A 13,429-nucleotide genomic window follows, 5' to 3' on the forward strand; every position below is an offset into this window, starting at 1 on the left:
AAGAAGGAGAAACCGCGGTGCTTTATCGAGGAGCGAGGGCTAAACGCAGGTAATTGGGCAACAATTACAGAGTATAAGCAGCTGCTTAAGCCGTTCAAGGATGCAACAACGTGGCTACAGGGCAGAGGTTCAGCTGGTAGCCACGGAGCTATTTGGGAAGTTCTCATCACATTCGAATGGCTACTCTCGGCCCTTGAGGAGCAGAAGTAGAGGCTTGAGGCTATTGACTACGAGGATCCAGATGCACCCGAAGATCACTTAGTTATTAATGTCAACGCCGCCCATAAGAAGCTCGCGGATTACTACAGGAAGACAGAAGACACCCCTATCTATTTTACAGCTATAATACTTCATCCAGCATACAAACACGCGCTTAAGGGGCTATGGAAGGTGCCGAAGGATCACAATACAAAGCGCGATGGGCCACATCCGTACAAGAACTGGCTTTTAAATAGCTATAGCTCCTTCCGGCTGCTGTGGCAGGCATATAAGGATAAGGTGGCTGCAAAGGCTGCTGGCGCAGCATCTCCTACCTCGTCTCCTAATGTAAGGCCTGCAAAACACTGTTGAATAAGCCCTACAAACAACTGAGCAGACTTCCTTAGGAACTCTATGGAGGAGGGCAAGCAGGAGATGGAGGAAACTGTTGACGACGAGTACGAGAGGTGGAAGCGCGAGCCAACTCTGAAACAGGACAACCTACTAGCAAAGGACCCTATTCAGTACTAGGTTATCACAAGAGATCGCTATCCTATTCTAGGCCAGCTAGCCCTTGATATCTACTCCATCCCAGCCTCCTTAGCTGATTGTGAGAGAATTTTCAGCGAACTTGGCGATCTCCTGGGCGTACGACGCCTTAATATAAAGCCTGAGTTACTTAGTGTTCTGCAATCTATACGCTCCTGGCGTCGAATTGGCATTAAACCTCCTAAGTAGTAATCAACTTATCAATCAATCTATCAATCAAACCAATCAATTCAACTTGGGGGTCAAAAAGTATCAATCTCATCAACTCAACTTGAGCATCTCAGAAATTAATCAAATCAAATCAAATCAATCACAGCCTGTTCAACGAAGCAATCAATCAACTTGGAGACGTCAAAGTTGATTGATTGATTGATCCCCACTCTGATTACTGCATCGCCATAGGGAACCCGTCGAATCAATATGGCCAGCCGAACTGAAGCAAAATGGAATTGCAAGCCGTGGAAGATATTCAAATGCTGGGAATTCAATTCCATCAGGGGGTATATCCCATGGCATGTCTCCACCACTCCCAAATGCCAAGAGACTCCATTCTGGCGCCGAATTCTTTGACGGCTACAACTTCATGAAGATGGCCCCTTTCAGGCCTCTCCTTGGCGTCCATCTTCTCCAGTACAAGAGTATTGGGTCGGGACACCAGCTGGTAGTCCTTGTACCGAAGTTTCTGGACCATATGTGAGTTTTATCAGTGAAGAGAGTAGCATTTCATATACCTGAACGGTGGAAACCCAACTCTTGACGCCTTCTTCGTCGCCCTCGCAGTAAATTATCCCTGGAGACCCGCCACTACGCAAAAGAACATAGCAAGCATATTTGTCTGTCGCCTTGACCAGCTTCGCGACCTTTTTGCGGGACGTGATATGGTGGGTCCTGATTAAGACATTGAAGACTGGCACCACGGTCTGGGACATTCGCCTGCTGATTTTGACCAAGGCTTGATAAGACTAGGGGGAAAATGGACTGTTGTGTAGGTTGGCAAAGATGATGCGACTTCGAGGTGTATTGAAGGCCAGCCGAATCTCCAGCCGCTAATCCAGATCAGGTCTAGGCCCTATTTTCCCTATAAGTTAGCAATTGTAAAGTGGCTCAATTGACCAATGGCTCGTTCAAGAGTCTTCGAACACCGGTCTGGAACACGATGTACGAGAAAGTGCATGGCTTTCAGTGCCATTGTGACTCCTCCAAGCTTCGGAACGAACTGCTTCATTACAAGATGAGTGACTATTTAGCAAGTATCTTACACGTACTCTTGTATACGTATGTTTGTGTACTAGTTCACTACACTGCTCACTCGATACTGTGTTGTACACTTGGTATGTTTATCTTCCATCGGACCGAAAAGATATATCAGCGACACTAAAATATTTACGCGAAGTAAAGATAAACAAGAAAGGAAGTCAGGAAGGCCATCGTAAGTACGACATGCTCAAAGGCCATTCTTGTGCAGATGGCGAAGTCTCTGTCAATGAGAGTAATCATCCTAAGAAAACAAGATGAAGTACGCACAAGAATCAGGCTGTACCGCATTCATAACATGTTTTCACCTCAAGCACCCGCCAACTTACTATACGGCGTCGCGCCCGGATAGAAGCTCGTCGGGATGGTAGGAATCGGAATGCTCGCCGTAGTCCCAAACGCCGTCTGCAGGTTTTCCTTCATCGACGCAGCCGAGTACCCGCTCGGCGCCGCGCTCAAAGTCGTTGTGCTGACAGAATACGAAGTGTGTGAAGAGCCGGACCGCAGACAGCCTCCGGAGCCGAACGCGCTGCGGCAAGAGTACCATTCCTTTGACCCAGACTCGGTCCACATGGCGAAGTCGCTGATGGTGACGCCGCTGCAGGGGGCGCCGTCGGCGCAGATGACTTTGATGGGGCCTCGCGAAGTGCCAGACGCGCAAGTCCCTTTCCAGTTCTGTGGTGGTTGTTGAGTAAGACAGGGTCGACATGGAGGCTATAGTTGATATGGTAAAAATCTGAACGAACCTTGAATGTGACATCCGAAAGCTGGACACCATCTCCAGCCACAGCACTCATGCTAGCCCAGTATTGATCAATGTCTAGCGAGTAGGCGTTGCCGTGGCCGATGAAGTTTTCGAAGACTACGTTTGAGACACTCCCACTTCCGCCGTTGCTTTTGATCATCATCATTTGGTTGCTGGACCACGTGTAGACGTTCTTGTAGGTTACGTCGGAGATGGCGGTGTCGGCGCCGAGTGAGCCCAATGCACAACCTCCACTCCAATTGCAGTAGATGTTCTCGATAAGGATATTCTTTGAGGGACTCTGAGCGGTGTTAGTGCTGTGGGTGGAGAGCGGTATAGAGAGATCTTACCTTGACGGTCACACACTCGTCCTTGTTGGTTACCATGACCTAGATAGTGTTAGGGTGAGACTAAAAGTATATGACAGAAAGGCTTCAAACGTCGTGTATCCAGATATTGTTGCTCCACACATCGATCCCGTCAAGGCCGCCCTCATTGCCTCCACGAATAGCCATATTGTACACCTCCCCATTCGTACACGTATCTAAGGAGAAATGGAATGCTGGTGCGTCGACGAGCGCAACATCATGCACCGAGAAGTCCGTGATTTTATACAGTCTCAAGATGCGAGCCCCATAAAGCTTATCCTTATGGAACTCGTAACCAAATCCCTGTATAGCGCCCTTAGAGGTGCTGCTAAAAAGCTCGAAGTCGTCCGTGTTCCTGATGAAGATCATGTTGCCGCCTGCGGTACCGGTGCGGTAGATGATGCCGTCGAGCTGCAACGCCCATGCTGAACCACCGTTCAATGTTACCCACGTCGAGAGGGCATAGTCGCCGGATGGGATGACGACGGTGCCGCCTGTCTTGCAGGCAGCCCATGCGGAGGCGAGAGGGGGTCCGAGGTCGGTAGTTTTGTCAGCTACTGCGCCGTAGTTGAGGACGTTGCAAGTTTTCTTTGCTGTCTTGGTTGCATGTGAAGTTAGAGGCCCAACAGAGCCTGACAATTGACCCACCACCAGGGCAGGCAGGATAGAAAGAGCGACAAGGCAAGAAGTTAAATGCATGTTGAAAGAATAAAACACACTAGTATTGCTGAGAAAAGTAGAAAGAGAGCTATGAGAACATTAAGTCGCAAGCCACTGTATTATAGGAAATATTCTCATGTCTATACCTCCACGCTGTAGGCTACCCCTTCGCTTGCACAATGATAGGGAAAGTGGAGACACGGCGTGAGGTTCCCATCCTATTCATCTCGGCGGCGTTCCCGGCTTCCTTCCGAGTTTATTTCGTGTATAGTTGGCGGTTTCAGGGCCCTAAACGCGGCGCCGGAATGGTCTAGACGGCTCAAACGTGGTCTTCTATCAATCACGGCACAATGCCGTTTCGGAGAATAGTGTGCCGGCAATGGAGCCCATACGTGGGAATTTGTTTGACGTTGTGATCCTCGTCAGGGTACAGAAGCTTTGGCCAAACGAATCTTCGAGACCGGCTCACGGCTCATCCTTGAAACATGTCGCTTTAAAACGCCCTAATTAAATTAATTCAATGACAAGCTTGTGTCTTTCCACAAATAACGCGTACTCCTTCTAGTCCGTGGGAAATAGAAGAGCAAAGTATAAGGAAGACTCAAGCGAAAACCTTTCGGTGAATAGGCCGAGCCTCTTAACTGGCCGGGGTCCTATATGAACCTGCGAGGATTGAGGCAATCTAACACAGAATGATAGCAGAAGGACTGCGCATGATATCAGAATAAACAAGTACCCATTCAAGGTGATATGATTGCGGCCTTGATATAATAGTGAAGATGCATGAGCTCTCGATCCTAAAGCATTAGACTGCTGTTTTGACATCACTGTAGCGCCATCTGTGGTGCTCTAGCAGTCATTTAGCGATCAAGACAATATAGATCAAGTGTCCATTCAGCGTGTTCTAACATTGGTCTTAATATGATAGTAAAATTCCATGTGCTCTCGATCCTACCGCATCAGGACGTTGTTTGTCGTCACTGTGGCGCCGTCTGTGGTGCTCTCGCAGTCCACAAAATAACACCGGCATTTCTCAGCATCCCAAACGCTGGCACTCATACGTACTGTGACCTACAAGGAGTAAGCACGCATCCCATCAACCGTGTTAAACGAACTTACAGCCACCTGATCCCCTCCCCAAAGCCCTGCCGGAGGACGATACTACACACTACAGTAACTCAGCATGACCCCTTCTCACTCCCCTTGTTCATGTCTACGACTTACTAAACACCTCAACCGGCCTCGTCCCAGCAAGCGGAATCCCCGCTTTGCCTGTCGTATACGAGAGCTTCAGCTCATCGCGCTATGCAATATCAATACCCGACACTCGAAACACAGATAAAGCTAGGCACTGGACTTACAAGCTGTGGCTCGGATACCGCGCCCGGAACTACCCTTTATCAGCTAACTCCTTCACATACAGCACTAGGTCACAAGTTTGGGCACTCGGATATGCCACTGCACGGGTTCCACTCTTGATCGCTCGACACCACTGTAAGAAATAGCTCAGCTAGCATGCAGCCGGCCAGTCAAAAGACCACCCAATCTCCACTCCATCGTTATTAACATTGTGTTGGGGAGTTTTGAAAGCTTAGAGGGGTATCCCAAGCAAGTGGTAAGAGAGTGTGTCCAAACTTATGCCACAGGACCGTACATTCCGCGAAGGTGGAAGCGACATACCATCGATCTTGTTCCCCAGGACCAGAACCGGGACATGCGAAAGCTCTTGCGTCGTCAGGACTACGACCCCAGTCAGCTAAGAGAGAACTCGAGACGTGGGATAGGAGAACAAACGGCTGTCAAGCGTCTCCCCGCTCTCCTCAAAGCGCGCGCGGTCGACTGCGTCGACGAGGAAGACGATGCCTGTCCACGTCAAAATCGGTTATCTATCAAAAATGCGTACTACGTCGGTGGGTATACCGGAGACGTCGGGGAAATACTACGTTTCGCTTTCTAGTTAGCAGGACGAAAGTCACTTGTTCGAGCATCCGATGAACGGGAGTGTCGCACATATTTCCAGATCCGCCGCGCTTGGGTGTGGCCTGTGGTTCTTTTAGTGATGTGGAGAGGGATGCGGTGGGAGGGAAAGGGAGCGCACCGCCGAGGTCGAAGGCCTTGAAGACACAGTTGCCGATGCGGAGTTCTTCGTTGTCTGATTGGATTGGTGAGTGTTTGGAGAGATGCGGAGGATGGGCTCACTGGGCTGTGAGGTTGGCTGGTGGATTGCTCTGTAGCGTACGGGTGATGGATTAGCGAGGGATTCGGTCAAGCATCGCATTACGAAGTAGTTCTAGCGGATGGATTGGGTTCGAAAGGACGGGGCGCAGCTCTAGCACTTTTACGGTGTCTAAGGCGTGTGGACGGAGTAAGGGTCGCTGATTTGTAGGGACACGTACAGTCGATCAGTCTGGTGACCGTTAGCTTGCATACAGAATTCACGAAACTTGTCGCTCCTAGAAAGAGCCTTGATAGAGGGCTTTACCTTCAACATATGGAAGAGCGTCGTCTTCCCAGCATTATCAAGGCCTAGGAACAAGATTTTCTAAGTATCGACTAGCAATTAGCACGAGCTTCGTCTTACAGCTCCATTCCCAAATCCAATTACACTAGAAGGGTTATACTAGAGTCTGGGCTGGATAAAATATAGTTTGATGAGCGCGATAATGCAAACGTACGGCGTGTCTATTCCATAGCCCTAGGCTAGCGAGCGCATCCCAGACTAGAACCACAAAACAAGTCAACGGGGTACTTGAAACCTTCGTAGGATCATCTTGAGTAATTTGAAATCTGGAGAAACACGAAATGGGGATGATGCGTTGCTTAGAGTGGAGGGGGTGGAAAGAGGTTGCATATATTGGAAACTCAACGAATAGTCTGGGCCCACGTACACCAATTTAAGAACCACATTTTGGAATATTTGGGTAGGAATTTGCAGCGAAATTTGGAGACCTAGGGCGGTTGAAGGATCATGAAGTTATACTGTGCCGCGAAACGTTGCAGCCTAGATGCTACAGCCATCTTGCAACGTGGTGATATCGACCGAGACGAGACTGTATGTACATGTTGTCCATTTGAAAGCTGCTGCCTGAACTGCTAGAGAATGTGACAAAAGAGAATAAGCAAAAGATATGATACAATTCACAGCCTACACAGACCTAGACTTCCAGCGATATCTCCTGCACCCGGAACCTCGCTTACCTCGAGGCCCCTCCCTCCACGCTTTCCTCTTTCGGTTTCATCTGAAGCCTCCGACCTCAAAAGCGTGGAAGCCAGAGAGCTTCGCAGTCGCGATCTAAATTAATTCATGTAAATTCAACAATGCCCTCCCTGGTCACCTTGACTCGGCAGATTGACAGAAGAAAGGTATGCGACACGTTTTACCGTGGCGGATTTGTCAATTTCGTATTATGTGGAGAGTTTTGCTTGAAGAAGTGGAAGGCGTGTTGGCAGCGGAAATGGACAATTAGACCGGATTGGGCAATCTTGTAGGCTGAGCATACGACTAGAGCTAAGGAGAGTCATTTTCAAAGCCTTTCACCGTCCTAGATTTGCCTTCGGCGTGAGATTGTGGGCAAGGAAGACCGAGACCATAGCGACCTTGGATCTTCCCTCACGCTATCCAAATCTCCTCAAATCGCACTGTCCGGAACTTACGCGTCGTATTGCGCTGCCGGCAACCCTCCTGCGCACCTATCTGGGACGCCAAGACATGCCCAGCGTGGACTTGATACACGACGTGATGAGGGCGCGACGACGCGCAAGCAAGATACGAATCCGTCGATCGGCAGATTCAGGAGCAGAAACACAGCGTGACAGGAAGGTAAGACAGTGCACTGCCTCATCGTGCCAAGCATACAGTGATACGCTGTGGTAGAGAAAGCGGACTCACAATCGCTGGTGTCTAGAAGATGAGTTGTTGATGCTTTCGCTAAGTCCATAACGCACACATGCTGCATCTCACAATCACGGCACTACCCGCGGCCGATTCGAACAATTCTCACGCAAGGTTCTTCTTAAGATCAGCGGAATGTCTAGGCAATGTCTTGGCTCCGTCGCACCCGTGCTTCCGGAGCCGCTGAGCCATAAGGGGGTCTCTTGGTCTGTAGCACGAGGAAACGGTGTTGTAGATGCACGGCAGACTGCTAAACGTCTTGGCTCGACCACATGTCTTTCTTTCGACGTCTGCAGTTGGTTCCTGGCACGCTTGGCGGCGAAAGACCGAGCGGAGCCGCGACGGGACCGGAGCGTGCCGTTTCGGCGTCACAGTGCAAGCCAAGAGCCAAGATGGAGATGTTAAGAGAGAATTTGAGGCTTGCTCTGTGCTCTTATACTCGGTGTCCGACAAAATAGTAGATACCAAGAACGAGGAATGAAGCTATTTACGGATGCAGATGTTGCTGACGAAGCTGTGTAACACTGATATATCCGCGAAAGATTGAAGCAGCAATTAAATTGACGAGTAGCTTTCTATACAGACCAGCATCGCAGCCTCACCACCTACCTTGGTGCCCCCAAGCATTTTGCAGCGCAGACCGTGACTTGGCAGCCGGAATAGTCGTCGGGACCGTTCCGTCTTCCGTAGTCCGTACCTCTAGTCACGCTCAACGACGTCATCGTAGAAGGATACCACCAGGGCCAAAGGTGTCGGACAGATCTCGGAGGCACTTAGCTGCCACTTCACCGACAGATGGAACAACACATGCTGGCCTCGTGCTAGCAGGTGCCGAGTGGTTATTCCCGGCGTATTATCTGTCACGACGTCTGCGTTGGCCTCTTGGTGCGGAACGCGGCGCGCCGCGGAAGAAGAAGAAAAAATGGAAAGGCAAATCAGGCCATCAGCGCACTTCGAGAAAGAACAAAAGCTCGTAAGAGGTTCGGAACAAAGGGCCCTCCAAACACCAAACATTTGGCGGGGCAGTGGTGCGATGCAGAGAGTTCCCCGCACTTGCAAGGAGTGGCCCACGATTTGCCGGTTGCGGCGCTTCTGAGCTGGGGAATTAGGGCGCTAGGGTCGCTGAGTGCGCTGGGAGCGAGTGAAGCAGCCCTGGCACTCGGGTGAAGCATGAATCGCGCACATGTGGAGAGATGGACAGCGACGAAACAACGGCTAGGGCACCGGCGGGATGAAAATGGCGGGCGGCAGCGATGGCGTCGAGGGATGGCGCCTTCGTGTGGCTGTCAGATGACAGCGTCCGTAGAGGGGCCAGAAGACGGGCTGCATCTGTCGTGAGCGACATAAGGAGCGGTGTGAGGCGGAGAGGGAAGGGCGACGCGAAGGTCCACAGCGCGAGCTCCGGCACTCTCTGCACACAGAAGAGCAAACCGTCAAGACATGAGGGGACTGGGAGGCGACAGATTGCCCTGCAGCTGGTGAGACACGCAAACGGCCCATGGTTGCAAATCGCCATGGTCTTCATGCAACTGAGGCTTGAGTGCGGCGACGCGCAGCTGGCGCGCATATATCAAAAGCTGCGCGGGGGCAGCTGTACAAGGGGATCGTGTGGACCGGCGTCCAGCTGCCGCTTCTGGACGCGGGCTGAAGTGGTTGGCCTCGCTTTCTTATCGTTGCAGCAGCGGCGCTCGAGCTGGCGTTGCAGCGGCCGGAGGGAGACGGGCATCACGACGGGCAGAGGCCGCGTGCCTCGGGAGCTGGGAGCTGCTTCATGCTCTGCCAGTGCGGTCCGGCATGTCTCTCCGGGTTGTCTATCAGGGTCTTGACGGTGTGGGAGAGCCCTGACAGAGTGACGTGAGGAGCCGAAGCAGGATTCCAGCTCGATACCGGCAGTGCGGCCGAGGGCATAGTCAGCAGCAGCAGCGTACCGAACAGGCTGGAAACGGACTACTGGGCGCTGACCAAACGGGGGGCAACAAATGGCCGAGTTTTGCTCGGGGCGCGAGAGGTGAAAGGAATGTGCTGCGCATCAAAGAAGGATGACAAGAACAGCGTCAAGCTGTGGTCAGCCGGCGGTGCCCTCCAGAACAAGCCGCGGCGCCCAGAGTGCCCAGCTCGCTGGCCCTATTTATCGCGTATTGCCTCTGTGCGCGGGAGATCCTCATCTGCGGTGTGCACCCGAAAATTACTGAGGCCACGCGCTTGAAGGCTGCATTCCTGGCTCGGCTTACCCGCCGGCGCTCTCCCAGGGCTCGCAGCTGCTCCAGCGTTTCTGTCACCATTACAAAGGCCCCACCCACCGCCTCCAAGCGCGCCCCGTCCAGCGCCCACAGTCAGTGCCAAAATCTCTGCCGCCCACACCAACACAACTCCTCCTCTGAGCCCTCGCCGTTGTGCGTGTCGCGCGCAGCAGACCACCGCGTCCGCCCACTCCCGAACGCCTCTTGCGCGTCCCCGTCGACGTGTGTGGTGCAGCCAAGGCCTTGCCACTCGTCCGTAGCGCATCACCACCCATTGCCGCAGCCCGCAAGGTACTTCCTTCCTATTGCTCAGGAAGCCAAGAGCCCGACTAAACTCCACTGCAGCGCATCCTCGAATGCCGTTTCAGCAACGCTCCTAATCCTCCGCCATGTCTCTGACCATATTATAACACGTCGGTCCCTAGGGACACTCCTCCACCCACACGCCGACGCCGCATATCCGCTCGTCCAACACCATCCTACTCCATCCTACGTGTTTCCGATTCACTGCCACTCTTTGAACACGCCCAGACATTGATCACACGTCCAAGAATCCTCTGACTACTGCTATCCGGCGAGGACGCATTACGTCTTCGTCCACTTGGCTACATATCTACCATTCGTATTGCGACTACTCCGTCACTGCACCACCTGCTTAATAGACGGCCGCCATCAACAGCATCTTTTCCCTCCTTTCGCCTAACCGTGCCCTAGTAATGGCACTACACCAGGACCACCATCGGCTGCACGGTGCGCAAGAGAACCGTGCCCTCCAGAACCTGCCAACGACAATGGCCTCTACCTCTTCCGACGAGGAGATTCTGGCCGAAGCCGACGAACCTCCCGACCTACAAAACACCCCTCGTCCCTTCGCGTCTAGAATCCCTACGAGTACCTTTTCGAAAACGACACCTCCACCTAACCAGCGCAAGGAGTCACTCTTAACAAGTGCTTTGAACTCGGCACAATCACCTGTCGTGGAAGACGCTCCAGAAACCACCTTTTCGCGAGGATTGTCGTCCGCATCGACGTGGAGTGACCGGAGCGCTGCATCAACCGCAGAGCTCACAAGCGATGGAGGTTGCACTAGTCCAGGAACGAGGACAAGCACACCAAGTCCCCCACTTCCATCGGGCTCTTTCCACAGGATGGGCCCAGTCTTCAAACAGAAACCATTCGAACAACACGTCTCCATCGTTCGCCACGATGAAGAACACATCGGGCCACTTCAGAAGCCTATATCCGCCTTGACTGAGAACCTCGTGGAAGCAAATCTAGGTCGCAAGCGCTGCATCACCTTTGCGTGTGGGCGGAAAGACACCCCAAAGGTGCAACCGACGCCAGCTCCCGTGCAGGCAGCGCCAGAAGCTCCCAAGCGAGTCTGCACTATCAAATTTGCATGCCCTTCTAAAGTTTTCACCCAAGCTCCCACGAACAGCCCGAAGCCTCGTACTCGGCATGTGAGTCCGGCCCCGATGCCCCGGAGACTCAAAGAATCCCCAAAAACAACGTCCCCGAAATCACACCGTGATTCTGACTCGACCGTCCGAAATGAATCACCTCGAAGTCTCCGCAAACCCCACTTAGCCTCAAGGCAGCGTAAGCTGAGCCTCAATTCAGACCTTGCAAAGTCTGAAGCTTTCCGTTTCCACGAATTTGCTAGTTCCGAAGACGAGGCAGATGAATGGACACAGGAGTCTACCTGCCATCGGACTCGTCTCACTGTCCACGACACTCTCAAAGTTGAAAACACTCTCCGACAGCTTGGCGAGGAGATTGAAGAGGAAGTGTTAGAGGACGAAGACGAGGAAGACATGCAGGACGACGAAGATGGAGATAACGATGATGACGATGAAGAGGAAGGAGCTAGCTACGATTCGGTTTCAGACGACGGATTTCACTCAGATGATGAAAAGGGATACGGGTCGGGTGAAGAGAGCGATAATGGATCTGACTATCGTTGGTGGGCTCCTGGACAGTCGACTGCAGCAACTTCGATGGACCATATTGAGCACATCCGACCAGTCGGGCACAGGACTGTTTCAGAGTCTTCGATTGGGTCAATTGACAGCGCATCGAGCTCTGAGAAACAGACTGCGGTTACCAAGCCATCAAAGCGCAGGAAATCTTCTCACCCTCTCGCCATCCGAGCACCGAGCCCAGAACTGCCCGATAGCACCGACTTTGTTTGCGGAACGCTCGACGAGGACCGGCCCTTGGAGGATGCCTATATGTCGTGTCTTGAACGGCGCCGCGCAGCAAAGCACAAAGCGTGCCCTCAAGATATCGATCCAACCTTTCCGCAATCCGATCCTGAGATGGAAGAGGAAGATGAAAACGAAGAGCTGGAGGAGGCCGAAGATGAGAGCGACCAGCATCTCATGGTGCATGGCCAGATGGATGCAGAGGAAGAGAACGAGCTTCGCGGTCGTCGCAAAACTCAGCCTAAGAAGCGATCTCCGGCTCAATCACCAAAACGCCTCCGGTCACCACCGCCCATGAAACGATGCAGGTCCCCGCCTCCTCGTAAACTCTTTAATCACTCCCCTAAGCGTCTTCGCTCTCCTCCTGCGCCATTGCGCCTCCGGTCCCCTCCACCTACTCGCCGCACATCTCTCATCACGTCACCAAACCGCATGGCAGTCCGATTCACTGGACTCGCGGAACGACCTCCTATCACTGAATCCTCTTCTCTCCCACGGACCCCCGCCACAGCCAAACCCCCTCAGCTCTTTGACGATGACGAGGACAACACCAACGAGTTTCCTACTCGTGGTGCAATTGATATCAAGCTCGGCCTCGAGCGCAAGCGACTCCGACGGAGGGAAAAGCTGTATCAAAAGCTGCATCGCAAAACAATCAAAGAGAAAGAGAAGCGTCCAGCGCCTGGGCGCGGTGCCGAAAGAATGCGCGAGATGGGCATGGGTCTCGCAGCAAAGGGACGCAAGAACAGCTTCCCCGCCCGGCCACAGGCCGATGGCGACGTACACATGCTATCAGTGTAGAAAGACAGAGAGTTGGAAGAAAACAGCGCCGCTGACTGGGGAGCATGATGAAGTCGGCACCTTCTTACAAGTCCCTGGCTCCTTCATAGAAAGAGACCAGCAAGGGCTTGGTGGTCGCTGTTCTCGAGAGCTTTTCATTTGTTGCTTCAGTTGCTTCACGTACTTCTTTTCTACTGTATATCTTTTTTATATATATTCACTGCTTTTTGAGCACCCCTTTTACGCCAAACTATGGCCTTTAGTAGGATTTCCTTTGTTCTAGCGATTATTATTTTAGCGTCAGGCCGTGCTATGGGTCTTTCATCATTGCATTTGCATCTGCATTCCCTCGCTTGTCAGAGGTCGAGGCTGGACGGTGGGACGGTTGGGTGTTTTGCTTTCGTATCTCTCCATGCGAGGTGAGAAATAAGAATGGCGGGAATCTATCATGATCTATCCTAATATACATACTAAGGCTTTTGACATCTTGTCTTGACTGCTGAACGACTGTTAGGGTGCCACAAACGGTGCTATGGTGA

The 13,429-nt window shown here is 52.2% G+C and overlaps 5 protein-coding genes across 5 annotated transcripts; 1 reads left to right on the forward strand and 4 right to left on the reverse strand.

Annotated features, from left to right (window-relative positions):
- Positions 1–1,026: 1,026 nt before the first annotated feature.
- On the reverse strand, positions 1,027–2,039 carry BDZ99DRAFT_407071 (uncharacterized protein). The gene is made up of 3 exons (XM_033716466.1): positions 2,013–2,039; positions 1,479–1,816; positions 1,027–1,429 (listed from the first exon to the last, which is right to left on the reverse strand). Exons 2-3 carry the CDS (start codon positions 1,674–1,676, stop codon positions 1,241–1,243), a joined length of 387 nt encoding a protein of 128 aa, XP_033583315.1. The 5' UTR covers positions 1,677–1,816; positions 2,013–2,039; the 3' UTR covers positions 1,027–1,240.
- Positions 2,040–2,093: 54 nt separating this feature from the next.
- On the reverse strand, positions 2,094–3,813 carry BDZ99DRAFT_505803 (rhamnogalacturonase A; the record flags this gene model as incomplete). The annotated part of the gene is made up of 4 exons (XM_033724128.1): positions 2,094–2,676; positions 2,748–3,047; positions 3,097–3,135; positions 3,187–3,813. 4 exons carry the CDS (start codon positions 3,811–3,813, stop codon positions 2,311–2,313), a joined length of 1,332 nt encoding a protein of 443 aa, XP_033583316.1. The 3' UTR covers positions 2,094–2,310.
- An 849-nt stretch (positions 3,814–4,662) lies between these two features.
- BDZ99DRAFT_458228 (GTP-binding protein) lies at positions 4,663–6,703 on the reverse strand. The gene is made up of 14 exons (XM_033718868.1): positions 6,663–6,703; positions 6,450–6,493; positions 6,257–6,316; positions 6,171–6,181; positions 5,974–6,002; positions 5,873–5,926; positions 5,785–5,816; positions 5,695–5,713; positions 5,569–5,637; positions 5,455–5,514; positions 5,136–5,164; positions 4,999–5,077; positions 4,894–4,942; positions 4,663–4,845 (listed from the first exon to the last, which is right to left on the reverse strand). The coding sequence occupies exons 1-14, from the start codon at positions 6,679–6,681 to the stop codon at positions 4,830–4,832; spliced, it is 570 nt and encodes a 189-aa protein (XP_033583317.1). The 5' UTR covers positions 6,682–6,703; the 3' UTR covers positions 4,663–4,829.
- A 1,515-nt stretch (positions 6,704–8,218) lies between these two features.
- Positions 8,219–8,799, reverse strand: BDZ99DRAFT_134359 (uncharacterized protein). The gene has a single exon (XM_033712634.1). The coding sequence runs from the start codon at positions 8,678–8,680 to the stop codon at positions 8,366–8,368; it is 315 nt and encodes a 104-aa protein (XP_033583318.1). The 5' UTR covers positions 8,681–8,799; the 3' UTR covers positions 8,219–8,365.
- Positions 8,800–10,697: 1,898 nt separating this feature from the next.
- On the forward strand, positions 10,698–12,911 carry BDZ99DRAFT_514946 (uncharacterized protein; the record flags this gene model as incomplete). The annotated part of the gene is made up of 1 exon (XM_033724926.1): positions 10,698–12,911. The coding sequence occupies one exon, from the start codon at positions 10,698–10,700 to the stop codon at positions 12,909–12,911; it is 2,214 nt and encodes a 737-aa protein (XP_033583319.1).
- Positions 12,912–13,429: the final 518 nt, after the last annotated feature.

Source organism: Mytilinidion resinicola (assembly GCF_010093595.1).
Source record: "Mytilinidion resinicola strain CBS 304.34 unplaced genomic scaffold BDZ99scaffold_2, whole genome shotgun sequence".
Classification (NCBI taxonomy): domain Eukaryota; kingdom Fungi; phylum Ascomycota; class Dothideomycetes; order Mytilinidiales; family Mytilinidiaceae; genus Mytilinidion; species Mytilinidion resinicola.

Coding starts and splice junctions, on each gene's coding strand:
- BDZ99DRAFT_407071 (XM_033716466.1), bottom strand. CDS start 1,676: ATGTCCCAGACCGTGGTGCCAGTCTTCAATGTCTTAATCAGGACCCAC. Junction 1,430..1,478: donor GTTGGGTTTCCACCGTTCAG/GTATATGAAATG, acceptor CATATGGTCCAG/AAACTTCGGTACAAGGACTA.
- BDZ99DRAFT_458228 (XM_033718868.1), bottom strand. Junction 5,927..5,973: donor CCAGCCAACCTCACAGCCCA/GTGAGCCCATCC, acceptor CAATCCAATCAG/ACAACGAAGAACTCCGCATC. Junction 5,817..5,872: donor CAAGGCCTTCGACCTCGGCG/GTGCGCTCCCTT, acceptor AAAGAACCACAG/GCCACACCCAAGCGCGGCGG.
- BDZ99DRAFT_134359 (XM_033712634.1), bottom strand. CDS start 8,680: ATGTTTGGTGTTTGGAGGGCCCTTTGTTCCGAACCTCTTACGAGCTTT.